General features: G+C 51.9%; 2 protein-coding genes across 16 annotated transcripts in view; both read left to right on the plus strand.

Annotated features, from left to right (window-relative positions):
* Positions 1 to 13,055, plus strand: part of NLRC5 (NLR family CARD domain containing 5) — a 93,133-nt gene extending 80,078 nt beyond the window's left edge. For 11 of the 13 annotated variants that reach the window (XR_013411765.1, XR_013411767.1, XR_013411766.1 and 8 more), the window contains 13 exons: positions 336 to 419; positions 1,037 to 1,120; positions 4,147 to 4,230; positions 6,313 to 6,396; positions 6,790 to 6,873; positions 7,213 to 7,296; positions 7,437 to 7,514; positions 8,533 to 8,616; positions 8,703 to 8,774; positions 9,047 to 9,130; positions 10,629 to 10,712; positions 11,057 to 11,140; positions 11,943 to 13,055. Coding sequence is in view for 8 of the 13 variants with exons in the window: in XM_077986068.1 (XP_077842194.1) it covers positions 336 to 419; positions 1,037 to 1,120; positions 4,147 to 4,230; positions 6,313 to 6,396; positions 6,790 to 6,873; positions 7,213 to 7,296; positions 7,437 to 7,514; positions 8,533 to 8,616; positions 8,703 to 8,774; positions 9,047 to 9,130; positions 10,629 to 10,712; positions 11,057 to 11,140; positions 11,943 to 12,054 (1,102 nt within the window). In the remaining 5 variants the exon portion in view is untranslated. Of the gene's footprint in view, positions 1 to 335; positions 420 to 1,036; positions 1,121 to 4,146; positions 4,231 to 6,312; positions 6,397 to 6,789; positions 6,874 to 7,212; positions 7,297 to 7,436; positions 7,515 to 8,532; positions 8,617 to 8,702; positions 8,775 to 9,046; positions 9,131 to 10,628; positions 10,713 to 11,056; positions 11,141 to 11,745; positions 11,834 to 11,942 lie in introns of all 13 variants that reach the window. The other 2 variants (XR_013411763.1, XR_013411764.1) reach the window with 1 other exon arrangement.
* A 2,100-nt stretch (positions 13,056 to 15,155) lies between these two features.
* Positions 15,156 to 18,760, plus strand: part of CPNE2 (copine 2) — a 63,121-nt gene continuing 59,516 nt past the window's right edge. The window contains exon 1 of one of the 3 annotated variants that reach the window (XM_077983674.1): positions 15,156 to 15,680. The gene's annotated coding sequence lies outside the window, so the exon portion shown is untranslated. The remainder of the gene's footprint in view (positions 15,681 to 18,760) is intronic. The other 2 variants (XM_077983671.1, XM_077983673.1) reach the window with 2 other exon arrangements.

Below are 18,760 nucleotides of genomic sequence, written 5' to 3' on the forward strand. Positions count from 1 at the left end.
CTTTGACACTTCTTCAGTATTTGCTCTAAAGATGCAGAGTTTTTGATAAACAACAGTAACTAGCTAAACTACAGTGATACCTAATTCTGGCTTAAGTTGTGAAGTTGCTACCTGAATGATTGTGGCTTAGGAAATACTGAACTAGTCCATGCTTCTGCTTCCAAGCTCTATGGTGGCTTAATGAGTTCATGGTGGAAGAGATTTATGAAGGAAAGGAGGTCCCCTCACATTGCCCCCCACATCCCTACCCCACATCCTTGCCCTCTGCCACCAGCATTCAGAGCTCCCAAGACCCAGGGCTCCCGACTGACCTGTTGCCCTTTGACCCCCACCAGGCTGACCTCCAGCTGTGTGAGCACCGAGGGCCTTGCCCACCTGGCATCTGGTCTGGGCCACTGCCACCACTTGGAGGAACTGGAGTGAGTTGTAGAGTGGAGGGATCGGGGACAAGTGGCCCAGCTGAGGGTGAGGGGTGGAGAAGAGAGCAGGGTATTTGGGAGGGCAGGCAATGGGACTTCGACTAATGACCCTTCCCCCGATGAAGTGCAGCAGTGCTGGGTGTGGCCTGGGGAAGGATGAGCACCACAGCTTCGGTCTGAATTTCACCACTGACTCACAGAGGGGCTGTGGGCGTGGCTGCTCTGCTCTGGGCTTTGATCGCCTCATCGGCGAAAATGGGGCTCATGAGCCTTGCTCTGCTGGGCTGGCTGTGGGAATCAGGCTATGGAGATGGCTGAAGAACAGGAGGGTATGTGTGTGTGTGTGTGTGTCCCTGGTCCCCCAGCTTCCTCTCTACAGCCTTCATCCAGGGCATCATTTCTCAGCTGGGCCAGCTGTGACTATCATGCCTACCCAGAGCCTGAGCCCTGGGGCCAGAAATACCCATGCAGAACATGGACAGCGAGGGTGGCCCAGGGCGTGCAGATGCAGAGTTGCCCTCCCAGGGGACAGAGCAGGAGAGGGGAGCTGACAGGACAGCTCAGCTCCAGGGCTGGGCAGGCTCCACTAACCCTGGCCTCTGTTTGGTCTTCTGCAGCTTGTCTAACAATCAATTTGATGAGGAGGGCACCAAGGCGCTGATGAGGGCCCTTGAGGGGAAATGGATGCTAAAGAGGCTGGAGTAAGTGGTGATGGTGGTTAATGGGGAAGGGGGTGAGTGAGTGGTGATGGTGGTTAATGGGGAAGGGGGTGAGTAAGTGGTGATGGTGGTTAATGGGGAAGGGGGTGAGTGAGTGGTGGTGGTGGTTAATGGGGAAGGGGGGCAGTGAGTGGTGACGGTGGTTAATGGGGAAAGGGGGCAGTGAGTGGTGACGGTGGTTAATGGGGAAGGGGGTGAGTGAGTGGTGATGGTGCTTAGTGCTGCATGGTCAGTGAGTAGCATGCCAAGGAACCTTTGCATGTTTTGTAAACACAAACTGCCATGTTTCTGGATGGACCCAGGTGAGCCGAATGCCCTTACATGACCTTTTACTTTCTATTCTGGCTCTGAGTGCCAGCAAGAACCTTGGTCATAGGAAACAGAATACGCAACTCAAAGCAATCCAAGACAAAAATGTACTGGCTTATGTCATGGAAAATTATGAGGCCACGGACTTCAGGCACAGCTGGATCCAGGGGTTCTGTATTTGTCAGGCTTCTCTCTCACGTACTTCACTCTGGCCCTTACTCTTTTTCTGTCCACCTTGGCTTCCTTCTCAGGCGGGCCATCCCTATACCTGCAGGCTTGCTTTCTCTCAGCTTAGTGGAAAGGGAGTACCATTCTCCCGGTGGTTACAACAAAAGGTCCTAGATTGAGTCTCACTGCACTAGCTTGGGTCACCTGCCCCACCCTAAAGCAATCACTGTGGCTGTGAGCACAAAATATTCTCATTAGCCAGATCTGGGCACATGCCCACCCTGTCTCCTGGACTTAGAGGGGTGGTATTTCAGGGTGTGAGTAATAGAAGAGGAAACAAACTCTGGGCAGAAAAAATCTACAGATGTCCACTACATTTGTCTACAGTCGTTTCCTTGGTAACTGGCAGCTTTTACTACTCTCTTCCATAATTTGAAGTCACCGAATTCTTAGAAATGCCAGAAACAGCCTCAGTCTAAAAGTCAGGTCCCCGTCCTGCACAGATTCCTGTTTAAACAGTATCTGGACAGAAAATTTAACAGAATATCTTCCGCTTTTCATCTCATAACTTTTTCTGATGACCAAAAATATACACTGGCTATAAAAAGTTCCATCATTCTAGAAATATGTAACAAACAATATGAAATGCCCTGGAGATGACACCCCCCGAGAAAACTTCTGTTGAACAGTTTGTGAACTTTTCTCCAGATTTTTTTTTCTACATATGTTTTGAATTCAGCTTGAAAGTAGCCTTTTGACTTTTTGCCCCTTAACATTGAAATTCTTCCACTTGTCCCTCTTCGCTTCTCCTGGGGAGAGGATCAGGTAAAAGGAGAAGAGGGATTACAGAGACCTTTGACCACAGGGCCCTCCTGTCATCTCACTGGTCTGTTTCTTTGCCCACTCTTCATGTGCCTGCATCTAGGCTCAGCCTTCTGGAAGCTTTTATTCAGGGGATTAGAGGCCCAGTGAGGTCATTCATTGGCTCATTCATGCATTCGACAAATATGTACTGAGCTGGGCACCTGGGCCGGGGCCAGGAGCTTGTGGTACCATGGGGGACAGGACAGATTCATCCATGCCCCCGGGGGCCTTTTTCTTCCTTCTGATTTCCCAGGCACCAAGTGCTGCTCCTTACCTCCTGCTGCCTCACTTGCTCTATCTGTAAACTGGGCATATGATATATTCTCTGTCCAAAGAAAGGGGATGGATCGTCAGTGCCTGGAGTTCTCTTCCCATCTCAGATCTGTCATTTCCAAGTGTAACTCCCCACGGGCAGCTACCCTCAAATCCAGCCAGCTTCTTCCAGCTGTCTACCTGTGATGGAGTGGGTAGGAGCATGGACACTAGTTAGGAGCCTCACTGCCTGGGTTCAACTCTGGGTAGGGTAACTGACACTTCCAGTTTGCTTGGCGCTTTCCCCATTTTAGCACACGAAGTCCCACATCCAGGAAAAACCCTTCTGTTCTGAGCCAACCAAGACAGTTGACCATCTTTCGCTTCTGCCTCTTTTTTATTTTATTATTATTTATTTATTTATTTGAGACCCAGTCTCGCTCTGTCGCCCAGGCTGGAGTGCAGTGGCACAATCACGGCTCACTGCAACCTCCGCCTCCTGGGTTCAAATGATTCTCCTGCCTCAGCCTCCCAAGTAGCTGGGACTATAGGCGTGTGCCACCAGGCCCAGATAATGTTTGTGTTTTTAGTAGAGACAGGGTTTCACTTTGTTGGCCAGGCTGGTCTTGAACTCCTGACCTCAAGTGATTCACCTGCCTTGGCCTCACAAAGTGCTGGGACTACAGGCATGAGCCACCGTGCCCAGCCAGTTCTGCCTCTTCATGTGTGAACTTGTGCCAGTCCGTCAGCCTCTCTGTTCTTTGGCCTCCTCATCTTAACTCTGAGGATGAGAGCAATCTCCCCTGCTAGGGTTGTTGTGAGGATTAAATGAGATAATATGTGTTACATTCTTACAGTCTGGTCAGAGTTCACACTCTACAAGTGCTAGCTATTGTTATTTCTCCTCTCCTGCCTAGGCTGGGGGCCTCTAGAAGTACAATTGCCTGGGTCACATATGGTTGGAGCTGAGGAATGGGATTTCTATAGCTTTGGGTTCTGTTCCTGAAGCAACCACTTTGTGTATGACCTTGAGCAAGTTCTCTAACTCTCTGAGCCTCGGCGTTCCTCACCTGTAAAATGGGGATGATGATAAACCCACCTTTCCAGATGGCCCCAAGCCCTGCGTTTGGCCCACATTTTATGCTCAATATGTGACTGCCATTATTACTGGTCATTAGTCTGGGTCCATGAGGTTCAGAACATAGAACTGCTGCCTGCCTGACCTCAGTAATTCATGCAGAGAAATAGCATTTGGACCTCCCAGTACAGTTCATTTCATAGAATTTTTACACTGTGTGGATATAAGTGGCTGTCTTGGAGGTCCCTAGGCTTGCTAAGCACAGAGGCCTCAGACCCCCAGACAGGACAGTGCCCCACCCCTAGATGCCAAGTTCACCTGGCCTCCTCTTCTCCAGCCTCGGTCACCTTCTGCTGAACAGCTCCGCCTTGACCTTGCTTACTCACGGACTAAGCCACATGACCCGCCTGCAGAGCCTCAGGTGAGTGACCGAGTGGCCCGTGGGGGTGAGTGGGAGGAAACACTCCCCACTCAGTTGCGACCACATCCAGGGAAGCACGGAGGGCACCTCCCTGGGGATCCTTTGTGGCTCCCTCCCAGGCCCATCCCTGTGCCCTCCCAGGTGGGTGCCCACTGCTCTTGCCTTCTAATGCCACGTGTTTCCTCCTGGTTACAAAAGTGGCCTAAAGGGCTTAGGCCCAAGTTGCAGAACAACCCTTGAAGCACACACAGTTCACCCTGGGCTCTTGTTAAAATGCTCATTCTGATTCCCCACTGGAATTCTGCCTAGGTTGTGTGTGTGGTTTTGTTTCTGTTTTTGTTTTGAGCTGGAGCCTCACTATGTGGCCCAACCTGGAGTGCAGTGGCAATGCACAGGTGCAGTCATGGTGCACTGCAGCCTCAAACTCCTGGGCGAACGTGATCCTCCTGCCTCAATCTCCCAAGTAGCTGGGACTACAGACCTAAGCCGTTGTGCCCAAACTCAGCATTTCTTTTTTTGTTTGTTTTTGAGACGGAGTTTCGCTCTTATTGCCCAGGCTGGAGTGCAATGACGCAATCTCAGCTCACTGCCACCTCCACCTCCCGGGTTCAAGCAATTCTCCTGAGTAGCTGGGATTACAGGCATGTGCCACCACACCCGGCTAATTTTTGTGTTTTTAGTAGAGACAGGTTTTCTCCACGTTGGTCAGGCTGGTCTTGAACTTCTGACCTTAGGTGATCTGCCCACCTCGGCCTCCCAAAGTGCTGGGATTACAGGCATGAGCCATCGCGCCCGGCCCCAGACTGCATTTCTAACAAGCTTCCGGGTGGTAGCAATTCTGGGGGCCACAGTCTACACTTTGAGTAGTGTGTGTCTAGACTCAGATGAGGCGGCCTTTTTATACTCCCTTTGTGATTTCACTCCCTGACGCTAGGTTAAATAAACATGACACTTACTTTCAATGTAATTTTTCAAAACATGAAATCTTGTGACTAAAAAACAAATCCAAGCAGTGACACAAAGCGTTGCTCTGTTTATATCCAAGTACACCACCTCCTACCCCCCACCTCGGGCACAGCAGAGTAGGTAGGAAATGGGGTTAGAAAGTTCCAGGAGGATATATCATATTGGACCATTTCACCCAAAATTAATTTACTGAAAGGCGATCCGTTAATATGTATTTATTTATTTTTATTTTATTTTTATTTGTTGAGACAGAGTCTCACTCTGTCACCTAGGCTGGAATGTAGTGGCATGATCTCACCTCACTGCAACCTCCACCTCCCGGGTTCAAGTGATTCTGGTGCCTCAGCCACCCAAGTAGCTGGGATTACAGGTGTGCACCACCACACCCAGCTAATTTTTGTATTTTTTGAGCAGAGACGGGGTTTCTCCATGTTGGCCAGGCTGGTCTTGAACCCCTGACCTCAGCTGATCCACCTGCCTAGACTCCCAAAGTGCTGGGATTACAGGTGTGAGCCACCTCACCCAGCTCCATTAAAATTTAATTTGCAAAATAAAAGAAAGTAAAAACAACATACAAACAAATACTTCCCAAGGGGCTAAGACCATTTGCCTCAGCTGTTTCGTTGGTTTTTCCTACCCAGGCAGAGCAAGGTCAGGGCTCAGTAAAGACAATACCCTGGGTTTAAGGAAAACCTACCATATGCATAGATGAGAACATGATATGCCCCTGAGAACTGATTTGTGTGAATCAGAGAACCCAGCGTGAAACTAACATTCAGCCGGGCCAGCCCGGAGATCCCTGACACAGAGGCTGAGGTGAAGCTTGGTAAAGAAATGTAGAGACTGCTCCTGGGCCAGGGGCTCTGGATTCATTTCCACCCAGCCTGCAAGTCCCTAAGTCTCACTGCTGAGTCTCAGTTTTCTCACCTGGACATTGGGGACAGTAATTCCCACCTTGCTCACCACCGCCCACCTGCCAAGACCCCCAGAAGTTTTGCTGCTAGCATATGAGTTCCTGGGTGTGTAAGGCTTTGCAAACTGTAGAGTTCTTAGCACAGCACCTGCAAAGGCCTTTAAGCTCCTGAAAGTCTCTTGGTCTATTCCCTGCTTTTCCAGACTGAAGAGGAACAGTATCGGTGATGTCGGTTGCTGCCACCTTTCTGAGGCTCTCAGGGCTGCCACCAGCCTGGAGGAGCTGGAGTGAGTTGCCCATCCTGCCCCCAGACCCAGGCAATTTTGGCAGGGAAAGATGACAAGGACAAGGGGCTACCTGAGCACGCCCTTTGCTTCTTCATCTCATCTCCTTCACCCACTTCTACACTGTGTAAACAACCTGGGGCCTAGAACCTTGGGGGACCCAAAGACAGGATGTGAGAGTGTTAATTGCAGCAAGAGGGATTTAGGTCAGACAACGGGGAGAACATCCTAAACAGAAGCCAAGAGTTAGGAGCTGTCACTCAACATGGGGTGATGGGGTTCTCTGTGTGAGCCAAGGCCCTTCCTGGGACTTCAGCCTCCCCTTCTTTTTCTGGGAGTGGGGTGTGGACAAGATGAAATGGTGGAAGGCTGATGAAGCTGTTCTCTTCCCCCAAGCTTGAGCCACAACCAGATTGGAGACGCCGGTGTCCAGCACTTAGCTACCATCCTGCCCGGGCTGCCAGAGCTCAGGAAGATAGAGTGAGTGGCCAGCCCTACAGAGGAGGGCCACAGGGGTCACACCATGGTCCTAGGAGATACTGGCCCCTAGCTCAGGCCAGCATGGTAAAATCTCCCCTGCGCCAACCTCAGTGTCCAGGCAGTGGGGCTTGGTGACCTCCTGGCCCTCACTGTAGGACCTTAAGCCACCCCAGCCCCTGCTCTTCTCTGGGCCTTTCTGCCTCATTGTCTGGGTAGGTGTGTGGTGTCGGGGGGTTGTCTCTTAGGCCCCTTGAAGCAGGACTGGCAGCCCCAGCAGACGTGCTGGGGTGTCGGGGAGAGGGAGCGTCAGAGGATCTGATGGCTGCCCCCCTCCCACAGCCTCTCAGTGAATAGCATCAGCCCAGCCGGGGGAATGCAGTTGGCGGAGTCTCTCATTCTTTGCAGGCACCTGGAGGAGCTGATGTGAGTGTTTGCCCAGGTAGCCTCTGCCCTCTGTGCCCCCCAGGCCCACCTGGCCTCCTCTCCTGCAGTGGGCACAGGGCAGGGCGGGGGTCCCGAGTGGGCCGGCCCAGCACTCAGTGCTCATTCCTCTCCTCTTCTAGGCTTGGCTGCAATGCCCTGGGGGATCCCACAGCCCTGGGGCTGGCTCGGGAGCTGCCTCAGCACCTGAGAGTCCTGCAGTGAGTGGCCCCCTGCCCACACCATGCAGTTCTGGCGGGGAGGAGGGTCCCCGGGAGCAGTGGGGGGGGGGGGTCCAGGCCCCCATCAGTTGAGCTGCCCTGCCCCAAGTCAAGCTGTGGCATGTACCCACATGCCTGTTCCTTCCCTGCCTCTGATGTCTGCAGCAAGAAAATCAGGAGGCCCAGCCTAGTCCTGGCTCTGCCACGGGCCCCTGCCTGCCCTTGGCCAAAACCCTGCCCCTTCTCAGCCTCAGTTTCTTCACGTGCAAAAGAAGTACAATGATCCCAGCTCAGTGCGCCCTGTAAGCGGGTCCCTGAGGGTGAATGAGAAATCCTAGCAGAGGGCTTCGCGGGAGCACAGCACCAAGCAACGCGGCCTCAGCACTTCACAGCTGAAGTCCTTGGCCTCATGGCAGCCCCAGAGGGCTGGGACTTTTTTTTTTTTTTTTTTTGAGATGGAGTCTCTCTCTGTCACCCAGGCTGGAGTGCAGTGGTGCAACCTTGGCTCACTGCAACCGCCACCTCCCGGGTTCAAGCAATTCTTGTACCTCAGCTTCCAGAGTAGCTGGGATTACAGGCATGCGCCAGCATGCCCGGCTAATTTTTGTATTTTAGTAGAGACGGGGTTTCACCATGTTGCCCAGGCTGGTCTTGAACTCCTGGCCTCAAGTGATCCACCCACCCCAGCCTTCAAAAGTGCTGGGATTACAGGAGTGAGCCAGCGAGCCTGGCCGGTGCTGAGACTTATACGTGCTCCCTTTTCCAGGCCAGGGAATGAAGGCCAGGAGAGGTGTGGAGAATTTTCCTTACTCCTACGTGAAGGACCTGGGTGTTGAATTTGGGATCTCAGACCCCAAAGCCAGGCTCCTTGATACCCACCCAGGTCCTGTGTGGATGTGGAATTAGCCAGAGACTGTCTACGGGCTGGTGCTGTGGCCTGAGACGAGGCTGAGGGTGGGGGGCTCTGAAAAGGTCCCCAGTCCCCACAGGCTCCTCTCACCCTCTCGTCTTTCCCCAGCCTGCCGTTCAGCCATCTGGGCCCAGGTGGGGCCCTGAGCCTGACCCAGGCCCTGGATGGATCCCCCCATTTGGAAGAGATCAGGTAAGTAGGGGCTGCCCGGCCCAGGTGCGGGGACAGTCCTGGGCGGGTGGGGGGTTCCTCTCACAGGTATCTCCCCTACCCTGCAGCTTGGCGGAAAACAACCTGGCCGGTGGGGTCCTGCATTTCTGCAAGGAGCTCCCGCTGCTCAGACAGATAGAGTAAGTAGCCGCCCCTGCCTGCCTGGGGGGACCAGCAGTAGGCTGAGGGCTGCCCTTCTCTGAGCCTAACACCTGGGGAGGCCTTCGAAGTGATAGAAGCCCCAGGGATGGCGGGGGCCTGGCTCGAGAAAGGAAGGCTTTCTCAAAACTCCTAGCTTACCCCAGACCCTGGCGGCTCTGCTCCCTCCTGTGCTGATAGCGGGAGACAGGACCTGCTAGATCCCCTGACTCAAACACCCCCCATCCCACCCCACGCCCTTCTCCATCCCCAGCCTGGTTTCCTGTAAGATTGACAACCAGACCATCAAGCTCCTCACCTCCAGCTTCACGCGCTGCCCTGCCCTGGAAGTAATCTTGTGAGTGATTGGAAGAGTCCTGAGCTGGCTGGGGAAAGGAAAAGTGGGGAGGGGTGGGGGGAGTCAGCCCCAGCCTGCTGTGTGGCCTGGAGCTGCTCCCATCCTCTCTGGCCAGTCCTCCCATTTGTAAATGGGGAAGATCATTCTTGCTCAGACATCCTCTCAAAGACATTTTAACACGGGAGCTGCAGGTGATGTTGGGTAAAACAGTTTACCTTCTCCTGCCTTTTTCCCTATTTGCAGAGTGGTGGGAGGGGAGGTGGGCCAGGTGGTCTCTGAAGGTTTTTGGTCCAACCTTTCTTTTGGGAGGCAATTGGATAGACCACCTTGTCTGCTTGATGAAACCTCCATTTATGAACCACAGTTGGTAGTGAACAGTGGCTAAAGGCAGAAGAAAGCCACTCCCAGACCTGCTGGCTGGCTGGCTGTGCTTGGTTGTGTCTTAGCAATCAGAATCCCCCAGACCTTGGGGCCTTGCAGTGCTGCCTCATGGGTAAACTAGAATTCTAGGACTAGCCTGGGACCCTAACCATGGTATGGAGGACACAGCTGTTTCCTGAAGAACAGGACACAAGTGATTACAAGATTATTTTAGTTTGCATCCTAAAGATCTTAACCCTTCTCATTACACCAAAGAGAAAGTCTCAGATCAGTGCTAATTTATCTTTAACAGCTAACACAGGATTCTCCCTTTTTAACCAAAAGGGTTAAAAACCCAACATCTTAGGAAGGGCATATGTTCCAACTAGAAGTTAATACCATTGTTTGTACTATATTTATTTTTGTAACTACCTTCTATATGGGGTCTGTAACACAAGTTTTCCATTGATAGTAGTAATAAATGTTTCCTTTTAAGATTAATTTTATTTATTTATTTATTTATTTTTTGAGACAGGGTCTCCCTCTGTTGCCCAGGCTGGAGTGCAGTGGTGCAATCTCGGCTCACTGCAACCTCCACCTGCCGGGTTCAAGAGATTCTCCTGCCTCAGCCTCCCGAGTAGCTGGGATTACAAGTGCCCACCACCACACCCAGCTAATTTTTGTCTTTTTAGTAGAGACAGGATTTCACCATGTTGATTAGGCTTGTCTCAAACTCCTGACCTCAGGTGATCCAACCGCCTTGGCCTCCCAAAGTGCTGGGATTACAGGCGTGAGCCACCACGCCCAGCCAAGATGAATTTTTTAAAGTAAGAAAAAAGAGGGGGCCGATTTAAAGAAAAATATGATGCATCCTAAATACAGGAGGTGCATGTGTGTGGCAAAAATGGCAACATCATGTGAACGTCATGATCCAAACTTGACGGGGAGGGGAGCAGGGAGGAAGGTAACCTGCACCCTGGTGTCTTCAGGGGAGGACACACAAGCACCCTATCAGGTGGCCTCTCTTGAAAACCCTTGCCCCCACGATTGGCCCCCTGCTCTCCCCACTCACTGCCTTGTCTCCGCCCCTCGACCTCCTTGCTCTCCTGCCGCTGACTTTGGGACCCCTACCCTGCAGGCTGTCCTGGAATCTCCTCGGGGATGAGGCGGCTGCCGAGCTGGCCCAGGTTCTGCCGCAGATGGGCCGGCTGAAGAGAGTGGAGTATGAGGGGCCGGGGAGGAATGGGGTGGGCTGAAGGGGGACCTACCTCCCGGGAACACCAAGAGGCCACCGGGGTCAGTCCCCCACCTCCCAGAAAGCCCTTCCTTGAGTTGCACACTCTGGTCTGTTCCAAGCCCCTGCCAGGCTTAGTTCCCCCTGGGTTCTAGCCTTCAGCCTTCCTGCTGCACCCACCACAAGTCCCTGTTGTCTTTTGGGTTCTCTGAGAAGGTAGTGTGGGAGACTGTGTCCCCCCACCTTGGCCTGAGGAAGGGACCTGGGAAACCCTCACACCCATTCTCATGACCATGTCTCTCTTTCCCCTCCCCTCTCCTTCCACTGGGAAGCCTGGAGAAGAATCAGATCACAGCTTTTGGGGCCTGGCTCCTGGCTGAAGGACTGGCCCAGGGGTCTAGCATCCAAGTCATCCGGTAACAGAGGCCTGCAGGGGCAGGGATGGTGGGTGGGAGGCTACACCAACCCCCAGATCTAATGGGACTCCCTGGAGGGAGGCGGCAGGGCCTGGGTTGGGGATTATCAAAGGAGACTTGGACCACTCCACCAAGAATTTGGCAGCAAGCAGACTTGGATCAAATCCCAGCTCTGCCACTTGCCAATTGTGTAACTTTGTAGCCGTAACTCACCCTCTCTGAACCCCAATTTTCTCATCTATGAAATGGGGATACTGATGGTATCTACCTCAGAGAGTTGTAAGGACTAAACGAGCATATAAAGCACTGAACCCAATGCCTGGCACATGGTAAGCACTTAAAATAGTAACTATAATCAGAGCCATCACATACAGTTGTATAGGTTGTGCACTGCATGAGAGCATTAAACCTAAGAGGCACCATTCACATTGTCAACCTGCTGGATTTCTAGCAGATGAGAGTAAAGTGACTCGTTCTACCAAAATCATATATTATGACAATTTCAGACAGATGGCAGTAAAACATCTTGAAGAAAGAGGGCCTTTTCCTTATTTGCACAAATGTGTCATATGAGTGTGGTCTTAGCTGGCATCACTATCTCCCAGGGAGGAAGGTTGAGTTGGAGAACTCAGGAGGCAGGTGTAGAGGACACCCTCTCCCTAGGTCAGCTGGTCTAACTCCTGCCTCTGCCAGGTAACTCGGGGCACAGCTCTACCTTTTTGGGCCTCAGCCTCCCAATCTGCAGATAGGACAAAGGACAGAGATGGGAGGATGAACGAGTGCCTATATCTGTGCCCCACAGCCTCTGGAATAACCCCATTCCCTGTGACATGGCCCAGCGCCTGAAGAGCCAGGAGCCCAGGCTGGACTTCGCCTTCTTTGACAACCAGTCCCAGGCCCCTTGGGGTACTTGATGGCCCCCTCAAGACCTTTGGAATCCAGCCAAGTGATGCACCCAAGTGATCCACCCTTCACCCACTGGGATAAATGACTCAGGAGAAAAGAGCCTCAGCAGGGTGCTCTGCACTCCACCCAGGAGGAAGGATACGTGTGTCCTGCTGCAGTCCTCAGGGAGAACTTTTCTGGGAACGAGAAGCCGGATCTGGCCAAAGGAGTATCCTGCTTTACATGTAATATGTGTGATCAATTGGGGACATGCGGCACACAATGAGGGTGTCATGATAATGCATGACACATAAGGTTGTATGAGGCAGCATGACCCCTTGACATGTGGTGTTACATGAAACTCCATGTGATGCATGTTCAATGGCATGGGTCCTGGCATCCCAAGTGGCAGGATACATGATTGTGGATCCATATAGGACACATGACAAATGTCCATGCCACAGGACTCGTGGCTGGCCAGATGACCTCAGGCTGGCCCAAGATCTAATTTATTAATTTTTGAAGCAAATACATATTTATAGACTGCATGTGTGGAGCAGCTAGGTCAGGAAAAGTCTTCTGCGCGAGCTGGGAGGGGAGAGTGTCCATGCACTGACCAGTCCAGGAGCCCAAGGGCCAGGACTCTGGGACAAGCTGGGGACTTAGCCATGAAGTCCCCTCCTGCCTCATTCCTCAGCCTACCCATCTGTAAACTTGATGACCTCTCCCTTACTTACATACTAGCTTCCAAGGACAGGTGGAGGTAGGGCCAGCCTGGCCTTGGGAGTGGAGAAGCCCAGTCTGTCCCGTGTAAGGGACAAAGCCAGGTCTAACAGTACTGGGTGGGGGGCACTGCCAAGACAATAGGCTAGGCTAGTGGGTCCAGCTATTACCTTGGTGGGATTCAGGTGAGCCTCCAGGCACTCCACATGTTACCCAGTGTCCTTGTTACTTCCAAGGAGAACCAAGAATGGTTCTGTCACACTCGAAGCCAAGTTTGATCAATAAACGTGATGGTCTTCCACCTCTAGCCTGAGTCCGATGTTTCCTGCTACTCCACTGAAGTCAGAAGTGGTTCACCCCCTGCCCTGGGGACTGGACAGCAGTGCAGACAACAGAGAGGTGTGTTGAGTGGAGCACTGGCCTGGGAGTCAGGAGACATGGGTTCCCAGCTCAGACCTTTTCTCTAGTCATGTGGTCATGGGCAAGTTACCTCCTCTCTCCAGACCTCGCCTGCAACATGAGGGTGTTATGGAAGCTCAGCATGTTAAAAGCATTTTTTGTTTGACTTGCATAACATTGAAACTACTTTCTGAACTCATTGTCAGTATTTAAAATTGGGAATTTTACATAAAAATTCAGATTCTGCCGGGCGCGGTGGCTCAAGCCTGTAATCCCAGCACTTTGGGAGGCCGAGGCGGGTGGATCACGAGGTCAGGAGATGATTGAGACCATCCTGGCTAACATGGTGAAACCCCGTCTCTACTAAAAATACAAAAAACTAGCCGGGCGTGGTGGCGGGCGCCTGTAGTCCCAGCTACTCGGAGGCTGAGGCGGGAGAATGGCGTGAACCCGGGAGGTGGAGCTTGCAGTGAGCCGAGATCGCGCCACTGCACTCCAGCCTGGGCGACAGAGCGAGACTCCGTCTCAAAAAAAAAAAAAAAAAATTCAGATTCTGGCTGCTTTTAAGTGCTAATCCAGCACTCCCACTAAAGAGTCACATGACTGTGCTTTTTAGATGCACACACATCCCTCAGCTTGCTGCAGTCCTCACCGCTCCCCATTGTCTTGACACCCCACCTGACCCCACTTTTTGCTGTTCTTTGACCCTGGCCTGGAGAGTTTGCATGGGGATGTTGTACCAGAGGAACATGGCTTTGGAAGTCAGACAGGCATGGAACAGAAGGTGACTTAACCCTTTGCTACCTGTCTATGAGGTACGTGGGTTAGCAGCCACCCCGCAACACACACACACACACACACACACACACACACACACACACACACACACACACATCAAGACTGCTGGAGAAGTCAGGAAAGCAAGACGAAGAAAGTTACTGGCAAAAAAAAAAAAAAAAGTTAAGTACTGGTTCCATCCTAGTTCTCCTCTCTTTTTATAGCCAAATATCATACGACGTGAAGAGATGCCCCAAATGACAGATCAGCATCCTCTCTCCCTCCTGTAGTTAAAACAAGTTGATTTAGGAGGAGCCTCCCACCTCATTGTGAAAAAACAGGTCGGGAGGGTGCAGTTACAGCTGAGCACCACTGGAGGGCAGGCTAGCCCACTGGCGATTCATGCGACAACTTCCTTCACTGTGGGACCCAGAAGGAAGTTAGGAGGTGATGCTAGGGCCTGTTCCCACCTGGCCTAGTAGCTTGGGATGTCCCCGCCTACCAGTGGCTCACCTGGATGGCTTGGCCTTGACCTTTGCAGCCCTCCAGGTTGTTCCCGAACCCCTCCAAGCATGAGGAGAAAGTCCTCCGGCCGAGTGCCAAGCACCCATACCTCACACAGGGCCACCCTTACCGGGCCACGGTCAGGGCACACCTAGCAGCAAATTGGCCCGTCTGCCTGGTCATGGGGGAGAAAGTAGGCAGGAAGAGGATCCAAGAAGTTTACCAGGCAATCCTGGGCCCGAAATTCTGTCTCCCTTTCCTGGGACATGATGCCAAGTTGACCTTGGCCTTCAGTGTGCCCAAGATCACCTTCACACTACAGGGGTTGCATTTCCTCCCCTCCTTGCCCAAGAATGAAGGATGAGTCCCTCAAAGCCTGGAAATGGCTTGGCAGGGGAGCCAAGGCTGAGGAAGGAGCAGAGGGTACCAACCAGAGGCACCTGGCCATGGGGGACAGGGGACCCCGGAGCTCAAGGACACTATTTTCATTTGCTGCATAGCCATTTTACTTTTCTCTTCTGCTTTTTCCCCCTTCATATCTGCCCAAATTCTACACTCCAAGAAACTTTCAGCAGCTTCCCTGAAATAAACCACAGTATTGCCGGCACTGCAGAGCTGGCTGGGCCTACATCAAGTTGGTGTGAAATCGCCTTGTTCATTTTATTAAGAAACTTCCTGTCTTGCAAAACTTCCTCTCTTGCCACCTGCCTGCTTGGAGGTCTTAACTGGTTTTTCGTTTGTTTGCTTGTCTTGTTTTTGTTTTTGTTTTTGTTTTTGAGACGGAGTCTCGCTCTGTCACCCAGGCTGGAGTGCAGTGCTGCAATTTGGGCCCACTGCAACTCCACCTCCTGGGTTCAAGCAATTCTCCCACCTCAGCCTCCCAAGTAGCTGGGATTACAGATGTTCGCCACCACGCCTGGCTAATTTTTGTATTTTTAGTACAGATGGAGTTTCACTATGTTGGTCAGGCTGGTCTGGAACTCCTGACCTCAAGTGATCCACCTGCCTTGGCCTCCCAAAGTGCTGGGATTACAGGCATGAGCCACCATACCCGGCCTGTTTTTCTATCCAACACGGATAGAGTATAACCTCCCTGCCCCCTTCTTCCCCAAAGTAGGCTCAGTTTAAATATATACATGAAAACAAATAAAATTCAAAGAAAAGCAAGGTTATGGGGTGTCAAGCAGGATGATCCAATGGAAGCTCCCCATCTCTGCGTGTGAGCCCTCGCACTGAGAATGCGATCAGGCTGGTAAGTACCCGTGTCTATCTGCAAGACTGGGAAAATCTCCTTTTGCTACTTTGTCTCTCAGCCTCCATCTTATAATTGTACAAATTGAATGTTCATCTTTTATTTTTATTTATCATTATTATTTTATTTTTCCTTAAGTTATTAGGATACAGGTGGTGTTTGGTTATATGAGTAAGTTCTTTAGTGGTGATTCGTGAGATTTTGGTGCACCCAGTGCCCAAGCAGTATACACTACACCATATTTGTAATCTTTTTTTTTTTTTTAATTTATTTTTTAAGACGGAGTCTTGCACTCTCGCACTCTCACCCAGGCTGGAGTGCAGTGTCGCGATCTCGGCTCACTGCAAGCTCCACCTCCCGGGTTCACACCATTCTCCCGCCTCAGCCTCCCAAGGAGCTGGGATTACAGGCGCCCGCCACCACGCCTGGCTAATTTTTTTGTATTTTTAGTAGAGACAGGGTTTCACCATGTTAGCCAGGATGGTCTCAATCTCCTGACCTCGTGATCTGCCCACCTCAGCCTCCCAAAGTGCTGGGATTACAGGCGTGAGCCTCCGCGCCGGGCCATATTTGTAATCTTTTATCCCTCACCCCTCTCCCACTCTTCCCCACAAGTCCCCAAAGACCATTGTGTCTGAATGTCCATCTTTCTGATGGGAGTCACAGACTCCCCTTTCACTTCCTTCACACGCCTCAGGTGCTGTCAAATTGCCTCCTCTATCCTTCCGCTAAAGACACACACCTGTCCAGCCAGTGGTTCCCAAGCTGTAAAACTGCAGTTATAGAAATTGTAAGGGTGTCAGGATCTTGTCACCATGCAGATTCTGGTTCAGCAAGTCTGGGGCAGGGCCTGAGATTCTGCATTCCTAAGAAGCCTCCAAGTGATGGCCGTGTTGCTGGGCCATACTTAGCTTAGAAGACTGTAGATGAGAGGATCGCAAGCCTGACTGCACATTAGAATCACCTGGGAAGCTTTTAAAAATCACTATTTTTAAAAGGAGTATTTGGGCTGAGTGCAGTGGCTCACACTTATAATCCCAGCACTTTGGGAGGCTGAGGCAGGAGGATCACTTGAACTCAGGAGTTTGAGACCAGCCTGGGCAAAATGGTGAAACCTTGTCTCTACAAAATAAAATAAAATAAAATAAAATAAAATAAAATAAAACACACACACAAAAATTAGCCAGACGTGGTGACGTGCACCTGTAGTCCCAGCTACTCGGGGTATGGGGAGTGGGGTGGGGTGCTGAAGTAGGAGGATCACTTGAGTCCAGGAGGTGGAGGCTGCAGTGAGCCAAGATCATGCCACTGCATTCCAGCCTGGAGGACAGAGCAAGACTCTGTCTTGGGGGAAAAAAAGAGTATTTAGAAAGCTCCCTGAGTGATTCTAGTGTGCAGCCGCAGTGGAGACCCACTGGTCTGGAGTATGCCATCTCTTGGAGAGGCTGGGCAAGCCTTTGCACCTGTACTCCTTATTTTGTCCTGAGGATCCCATGACCCTCCCTCTCCAGAGAGGGACACTAACTCCAGAGACTTTTCCTAACTTTTCTAAAGGTACAAAGCTGGTAACTGGTGGCACCAGGAATCAAACCCGGGTCACTCCTGTGACACCCACAGGGGCTACCCCAGTTTTCTCATCTGTATAGTAAGGGGATGAGCAAAAGGAGGTTAGGCATGAGGACCTATGTTCTTCGGCTGCAAAGATGACCCTTATGGCTCATTTCTGCACTCCCTTGGGGAGAGCTCTGGATCCTCAGCCACCTGCCCTACCTGGTTATCTCTGTAGAGCATCACCATCTGTGATATACTCTAGGCCCAACAATCCCAGCAACCACCTCCTCTGTTTCACAAATGAGGAAACCAAGACGCAGAGAGAGAACATGACTTGCCTAAGGTCACACAGTGAGTATTTAGTGGGGCTCTGACTCCAACTCTGGAACAAAAGGAAAGGGTGACCTTGGGGTGGTCCTGGGCTGGAGATTTAACTGGCCTGCATGTCTGTGTGCTCCCTGGAGAGAGAGGGGCCCTCAGGAAGGCAGGAGGACCGTGTACCCTTCTTGGGCTCTGCTTCTGCCCCCAACCCTACACTTCATGGCCAAAGCTAGGCCTGAGGACCTGCGGCCCCACTAGAGAAGGACATGCACTCTGGGCACATCCAGAGCTTCCAGGAAAGACCGTTCAGTGGCTGGTTTGGTAAAGATCATCTCATCCCGGGGCAAGGCTCAGGAAGTTCCAGGGACTGCTGGTCTTTGTCCTGCCTCCCAGTCACCCCAGTGAAGAACCCTCCCCTTGGCCCTCGGAAGCCACACCTGGTGGCTCATCCCATACACACCCCAACCCTGCCCTAGCTGCCCAGAAAGAGACCTTTGCCCTGGGAAGGAGGGAACGGTAGAGGAGCTTTCCCTGGGGAAGAAAGGCCAACTGGGGTCCCCTGGGTTAGGAGCCTGGGGCCAGAGGCATCAGTGGTCCTCACGGGACCCTTAGTCCTCCACCTACCGGCCCCCCACACACACACCCACACATACTCCAGCACAGGGTGAGAGCTGAGGGAGGTGTCTGGGACTGTCTGGAAGGGCTGGAGAGGTCCGGATATCCTGATCCTAGAAAGGGACCGTCCTTGCATCAGAGTGACCACAACCCTGGAACTTAAAAAATAGCAATTATATGGCCGGGTGCGGTGGCTCACACCTGTAATCCCAGCACTTTGGGAGGCTGAGGCGGGCGGATCACGAGGTCAGGAGATCGAGACCATCCTGGCCAACACAGTGAAACCCCATCTCTACTAAAAATACAAAAAATTAGCCAGGTGTGGTGGCGGGCGCCTGTAGTCCCAGCTACTCAGGAGGCTGAGGCAGGAGAATGGTGTGAACCCAGGAGGCAGAGCTTGCAGTGAGCTGAGATCGTGCCACTGCACTTCAGCCTGGGCGACACAGAGAGACTCCATCTCAAAAAAAAATAGCAATTATACACCAGCCCTGGTGTCTACACTTGCCTGGCACGTTACAATCTCACTGAATCCTGTCTCATTGGATTCTCACAACCATCCCATAAAACAAATACTGTCTATCCTATTTTACAGA

The sequence above is a fragment of the Macaca mulatta genome, chromosome 20, assembly GCF_049350105.2.
Source record: "Macaca mulatta isolate MMU2019108-1 chromosome 20, T2T-MMU8v2.0, whole genome shotgun sequence".
In the NCBI taxonomy this organism is placed as follows: Eukaryota; Metazoa; Chordata; class Mammalia; order Primates; family Cercopithecidae; genus Macaca; species Macaca mulatta.